Source organism: Molossus molossus, unplaced genomic scaffold, assembly GCF_014108415.1.
Source record: "Molossus molossus isolate mMolMol1 unplaced genomic scaffold, mMolMol1.p scaffold_m16_p_10, whole genome shotgun sequence".
NCBI lineage: Eukaryota > Metazoa > Chordata > Mammalia > Chiroptera > Molossidae > Molossus > Molossus molossus.
Window position 1 is genome coordinate 58392108 of NW_023425345.1, and position 6819 is coordinate 58398926.

Consider the following 6819-nt stretch of genomic DNA (forward strand, 5'->3'; position numbering starts at 1 on the left):
GGGGAGGTCTCAACGCCTCTCTGCAAGGTTTATTAACATTCTCACAGGCAAACTGTTTAACCATTGAAGTGCCAGCCAGGTCCAGCTGCAAAGGGGGCATATTCCTTCCGTGCCAGCCTGGGCTGCTCCTCTGTAGCGGGTTTGGTAGCAGCTAGTTTCCAACAGGCTTCTTTGAACTTTGGGGAGTTGAATATAGGGATGCCAGGCAAGAATTGCTCTTAGAGAGTTTAAAAAAACCACTCTGCCCCACGTAAACATATGTGTTAGGATGTTGCTCCCCTTTCCTGCATCCTTTTGTAAACCTGGGGTCAGAGGAAATGTTCCCATTCCTCTGCCTGCGGTGGGACCCAAATACTGTCGGGGGAAGGGCTTCCTTAGACACTTTTCACCGTGTTCTCCTGTTAGACCTATTGGCCCAACTGGCTGAATTAGCAAAGGTAGTAGTTGCAGCCTTAAGAGAAACAGGGCATACAGAATAGGGTCACCCTAGGAAGGGAAACGTGAGGAAGGGTCAGGACGACAGGCCTAGGTCCCAGTTAGGGATAGAAAAGACAAGGACAAAGTCAGATACAGAGGAACAAAATGAAAAGCCATCCTTAATTTAGGAAAATGACAGGGCTAGGGCTCCTTCCAGCTGAACCCCCCGGAGCCCAGAATAATACAAGACAATAGGGGACAAACTAGTTAGTTTCCTGGTAGACACTAGTGTAGCAGACTCAGTCTTGACTGAGCCAATGGGGCCCTAACCTACCCCTGGACTTCAAAGAAGACTGTAGACCTTGGGAAATATACTGTGACTCATTCGTTTCTGTTCCTGCTGGAGTGCCCATACCCCCTACTCGGACATGATCTCCTCCAGAGATCATTCAATTGCTGGCCACTGCCACTCCAGGCCAGCCCCCACATCAAGTTCCACAAGACGTTGGTCATCAATCCTGCCAACCTGCCTCCAGATGATGACCTGGAGAAACCTCTGCAGGACGGCCTGGAGGAAATCGACACTGCAGATCGCCACCCAGACCTCAGGGATGACCCACTGCCAGCATCAGATGAGATTGTTCACGGACGGTAGCAGCTATGTCCAGGAAGAAATCAGGTATGCTGGGGCGGCAGTAGTAACTCTGGACTGTGTCATTTAGTCTTAGTCATTAAGTAGGGGAACTTCAGCCCAATGGGCTGAACTCATAGCCCTAATCCAGGCTCTCCGATGAGATAAGGGGAAACCATGCTGCAAATAAGGAAGTTCGACATATGTCCCTAAAACCAGTGGGGACCTCTCCAGATATCAGTCACCATGCCAAACCCAAGTTTGCCTCTGACTCCTACTTACACTGGGTCAGAAAATGACTTAACCAAGCAGAAACAAGTCATAAAGGAAATCAACGAATGATAGACATTACCTGATGGGAGATTATTGGTCCCAGAAGCTCTAGGTCGGACTTTAGTCAACCAGCTGCACCAGACTACCCACTTAGGTTACACCAAGCTTACTGAACTCCAGTAAGGTCACAGGGAAAGGGAGAAGGCAGAAGAAAACAGGAATGTGTAGGTCTAAGTAGGGAGGAGCAGGAGAAAGCTGGGGGATGTGCACACAGCAGATGGATTGAGCAAGCTCTCAGGCTCATGTCAGGGGAGGGACTAAGAAAGTCGCAGAGGGTCTGTGTAAGTTGAAGGATTGTGTAAGTCGTAGAGGGTCTATCAGCAAGCTGAAGAAGGATTATGCAGAGGAAATAAAAAGATAAGGAAGGATGAAAGAAAGGGACATACATATTACAGGAAGACAGGACATTGGAGGAATACTCAAGAAGGGAAGAAAATAGGACACAGAGGGAGAGCTCGCCCCTGGTAATAGAATAACAGTCTGGGATGTAGTAAAGGGAGTAACAGGTTTAGGCTACTCCTGACCCCTAGATCAGACAATGGCCCCGCCTTGATAGCAAAGATATCACATGATATTTCTAAGGGGTTAAATATAAATTAGAAGCTCCATTGTGCTTACCGCCCACAGAGTTTCAGGCAGGTAAAGTGCATGAACAGGACTTTAGAAACCGGTGAAAACTGGACCACTCTGCTCCCCCTCGCCCTCTGGCAGTTCTTACAGGCCCTGCAGTCTTCCCAGAAGGCCGTCCATAGACACATCTGCGATGCCCTGCCTGTGCCCACCTCGAACCCTGTGCACCCTTTCCAGCCTGGGGACTCAATATAAGTAAAGAAATTCACCACCCAGGGACTAACTCCGGCCTGGAAGGGACCATACCCTGTCATCCTGCCTGCACCAACGGCTGTCAAGGTCAACGGATCCAGGTCTGGCTGCACCATTCCTGGCTGAAGGCAGAAAAAGCGGAATGGACAGTGCAGGCCTCTCCAGATCCCTTAAAAATGAGACTCTGGTGTTTATTGGGACTCTAATTTTTCTGATTATGACTGTACAGGAGAATCTTTATAGATCTAGACTCCAATAGAACTGGGAACTTAGAAATAGGATATTGGGAGAAATCTTAAAAAAAATGTCACCACAAAGGGGATGTAATAACTCCATTCTGACCCTCAGTTACTACACGTACACACCCTGGCAGACTTTTTTGTAGACATAAGGGCCTTGCGAAACCCAAAGAAAACTAAAAAGATAAGGGATTAATAATAGCCTTGGGAAACTCAGAGAAACCATAAGAAAAAAAGAGATTAATAATTGCCCTGACCTCTAACAAGCTCCTCTCTCCCCCTTCTCTGTATCAGCCCCCTTAGCAGTGCCAAAAGCGGTGCCAAGAGAATATATATATATTTTTTCTTTTTCTATAGTTTGTACCTTTAAAAGCAGGCAACAAAGAAGGCAGGTTGCTGCCCTGGCCAATTTGGCTCAGCAGTTAGAGCCTCCGCCTGCGGTCCGGAGAGACCCGGGTTCGGTTCCCGCTAAGGGCACGTACCTCGGTTGCAGTTTGTCCCCGGCCCTGGTTGGTCGTGCGGGTGGCAGCCACTCGATGTGTCCCTTCACATCGATGTTTCCCTCTCTCTCTCCCTCCCACTCTGTCTGTACAAAAAATGGAAAAGTGTCCTCGAATGAGGATAAAAAAATAAATAAATAAAATAAAATAAAATGTCCTTTTAAAAAAAAAAAAGAAGGCAGGTTGCTGAGGGTTTGGGGAATGCCCCCCAAGCCCGCCCATGTAATAAAGTGCTCCTTTACAATTCGGCTGTGCGTCTCTAGTTATCTCGCTGACACCTTACAGCATTTAGAGCACTAGGGGAAGCTTGCTATTTTTATGCCAATAGACCAGGAGTCATCAGAGAGAGTATTCAGGTTCTTAGGAAGCGCCTCGCAGAACAGGCCAGAAGCGAAGAGGCCTCTAGTAGCTCGTTCGAAGGCCTTTATAACTGGTCCCCCTGGCTCACTACTCTCCTCTCTACTCTAGCAGGCCCCCTCACACTCCTATTTCTAGGACTATTTCTGTGGACCTATAATTATAAACAAATTAATAGCTTTCGTAAGAGAGAGGGTCCAATCTGTCAAATTATTAGTCCTGGCCTCTCCTTACCAAAGGTTGCCATTAGATCAAAGATTTGATCTGTACATAAAACCAGTGGGGAATGTTATAACCCAGTAATTCTCCATTCGCTGGAAGAAGGAGCCTCCCCTGGGTTCCTTGAACCCGAGTTGTTTTCGCAAAAACTCTTGAAGAGGAAGGTATGCATCAGCCATGACCACCAGGGTATTGACCATGAGCTTAACTAATCAGGAGATGCCAGATGGGGCAATGAGACATTCAAGGCTGAGATCTAATCAATGTTAAGAAATATAAAATCAACAACTTGTACAGTTACTAACTGCTGATATCCGCTTCTGTACCAGCAGCTTGCTTGCTCTGCTAAACTCTTGAGTAACCCCTGTCCTATATAAGCAACCCTCCCCCTGAGCTCGGGGCTGCAGTTCTCCTCTGTGTAGGTTGGCTGCAGTCCCTGCGCAGGTAATAAAGCTCCTAATATTCAAAATTACTTTGTGTCCGAGTGAGGGTGATTCTCCTGGGTTACAACAGGTTCCAGTTTTGTCTTCACCCATGAAAAGATGGTTTCAAGAGAATATAGGGCAGCCCTGGCCAGTTTGGCTCAGCAGTTAGAGCATCGGCCTGAGGACCACAGAATCCTGGTTCGGCTCCCGCTAAGGGCACGTACCTTGCTTGCAGTTTGTCTCCTCCCCAGTTGGGGTCGTGTGGGTGGCAACCACTTGATGTGTTTCTTTCACATGGATGTTTATCTTTTTCTTCCTCCCTCTCTCCCTCCCGCTCTATCTTAAGATAAATGCAAAGAAGTCCTCAGGTGAGAATAAAAAAAAGAGAGAGAGAATATAGGGCAGATCCTTACCTGAGTGTAGTGGCCACAGACCTTGCTGCATTTCCGCGTCTTGAAGTCATAGTCTTGCCTTTCATTGTACCAGCTGGTAATGGCTGAAGACACAGAGAAGATGGACACAGACCCACTCCAGATGTTTTCTCCCAGGGAAGTGAAATTCTGGTGCAGTCTGTGGGGTGACTTCAGCTGGTCATTGTGTGAAAACTGACATTTTCTTGCCCATGCTTTTGCAATTTGGGCTAGTACTGGGTCCCAAGTCTGCAAAAAATATATATTAAACAATAAGAGTGTCGAGAATGCACCTGTTATCCAACAATGTAACTACAGTGAGCAACGTGGGAATTTGAATGGGTATGACGACAAGAAGAGAGAAGAAATCACTCCACACGGGTCCTCTCTGTAAGTATGGTCTTCAAGTATTAGCTAGGGCTAGCAGGAAACATGACCATCTCGTTTTGTAGAATTTGGAATCTAAATGATTGACACAGACCAACATTTTACCAAAGATCTATTACAGGTTTTCCTCAGTATCCAAAAGTAGAGCAGACCCGTGAAAACTCTGGTAAGCCGAAACGGCGTAAAGCGAAGAAACAAGTACCTTAGGACACGCCTTGCTAATGGATGCACAAAATAAATGGAAATAGAGCACAGATGCTCACAGACGTAGGCACACGCATGGCTGCTTGACGCTGCCATGCTGAGTGCTGTCCCTGGAGGAGCTTGCGGGGCCACTCACTGCTCGGTGCACACGGCTGTGTCACGGCTGCGACACACACCCTGACTCCTGTTTTTGCTTTCACCTTTTTTTTTTTTCATAAAAGGGAAAATCCTCTTCAGGTTTCTTTCAGTTGGCGAAAACAAGCAGGACTATAGGTCTTTCGTAAAAGCAAAGTGGCACAAAGAAAACCTTCAAAAGGCGAGGGATAATCTGTACGTGCAAAATACCGTGTGCCGTTTCACATATTTTATAGAATTTAATAACCACACTGCCCTATATCCTGAGAAGCTCAGAAAGGCTAAAAACCCGCTCAGACTGGCTGGTGTTGCTCAGTGGTTGAGCATTGATCCAGGCACCAAGAGGTCACAGGTTCGATTCCCGGTCAGGGCACATGCCCAGGTTGTGGGCCTGATCCCCAGTGGGGGGCATGCAGGAGGCGACCAATCGATGTTCTCTCTCATCGATGTTTCCATCTCTCTCTCCCTCTCCCTTCCCCTCTCTCTAATATCAGTAAAAAAAAAAGGAAAGAAAAGAAAAAAAGAGCAGCTCAAAGCCACGGAACTGCCATTCAAACCCAAACGTGAGTCAATAAAAATTCCAGCTTTTCTCCGTGCTCTATGCTGTCATCCTGAGAAAGTCAGCACTTTCCTGGCAACAACAAAGTGCAGTTTGAGACAGAACAAACAAAAATTTAAATGGAACAAACAGAGGATTTCAGTTTGCCTGTGCCCAGGGGAAAGGAAATGTCCCCAGAGAGGAGTGAAGTGTGTTGCTGAGCTGTTGACAGAGCCACACAAGGTTTGTTGTGATCACAGATGGTAAATTCACTGAGCATAATCACAATGAAGAAAAAAGTCATTCAGGGTTACCAAGAATTCACCTCCCAAATCAGTACACATTCGTTGTTTTTGACAGACTTAGTGCCACAAACACTCATATTTTCCTTACCATGTACAGCATATTACTGGCTTTCGGCTTCACCTCTGATCGGAGCTTGTTATGAATGTGAACACAGTCTTTGATAAACGCTTCATTGTCGATATCTGGCAAGCTGTTTGCTGAGAATGAATAACTGGAGGCCAGAGAAACCACCCAGGCTGTCAGAGCAAGGGCGGCTCGCATGCTCGGTCTGGTCTGCGGCGGAGCCCTGGCGGCCGGGGCCAGAGCCTGGCGGGTTCTGGGAGTGAGCTGTCTCCGTTTTACAAAGCGCAGCAGACTTCAGCTGAAGGAATCAGAAAGCAGAACATGAATGACAACAGTTTCAAGATAGGGGTTTCTCCATATATGGTTAGCTGCTTTTAACCCTGTTTTCAGTAGTCCTCGGTGACACAGACCTATTACAACATAGATTTTTATGAAGCTGAGTCAGACTTTTGTTCGAGTTGGGGGATAGTTCCACAGGAAACTCTGGAATCTCTAGAAATAACAGTTTCAGTTTTTACAGAGATTCTGCCAGTTAAATGAAAATATAACTCTTGTGGAAATGTCTTGCAAAATGACATTTAAACTTTAAACCTCTTTTTTACTCATATCAGCACAGAGTGGTTGGAATGTGTGGTTAGCATCATAACTTGACCTAGCTATGTCTTTTTAAATACATGATTAACTTTTTGTTGTTAATTCTCACCCAAGAGTATTTCCCATTGATTTTTACATAGAATGAAAGGGAGGGAGGGAAGGAGAGAGAGAGAGAAACATCAATGTGAGAGAGACACATCGATTAGTTGCCTCCTGCATGACCCTGAGCAGGCCCGGGG

At 46.5% G+C, this 6819-nt stretch overlaps 1 protein-coding gene across 1 annotated transcript in view; it reads right to left on the bottom strand.

Moving 5' to 3' along the window:
- The window catches only part of GLIPR1 (GLI pathogenesis related 1), a 31971-nt gene extending 25659 nt beyond the window's left edge, over window positions 1–6312 (bottom strand). The window contains exons 1-2 of the mRNA XM_036251459.1: window positions 6011–6312; window positions 4357–4602 (exon numbers count right to left, since the gene is read on the bottom strand). Of these exons, the coding sequence (XP_036107352.1) occupies window positions 4357–4602; window positions 6011–6184 (420 nt within the window). The 5' untranslated portion in view covers window positions 6185–6312. The remainder of the gene's footprint in view (window positions 1–4356; window positions 4603–6010) is intronic.
- Window positions 6313–6819: the final 507 nt, after the last annotated feature.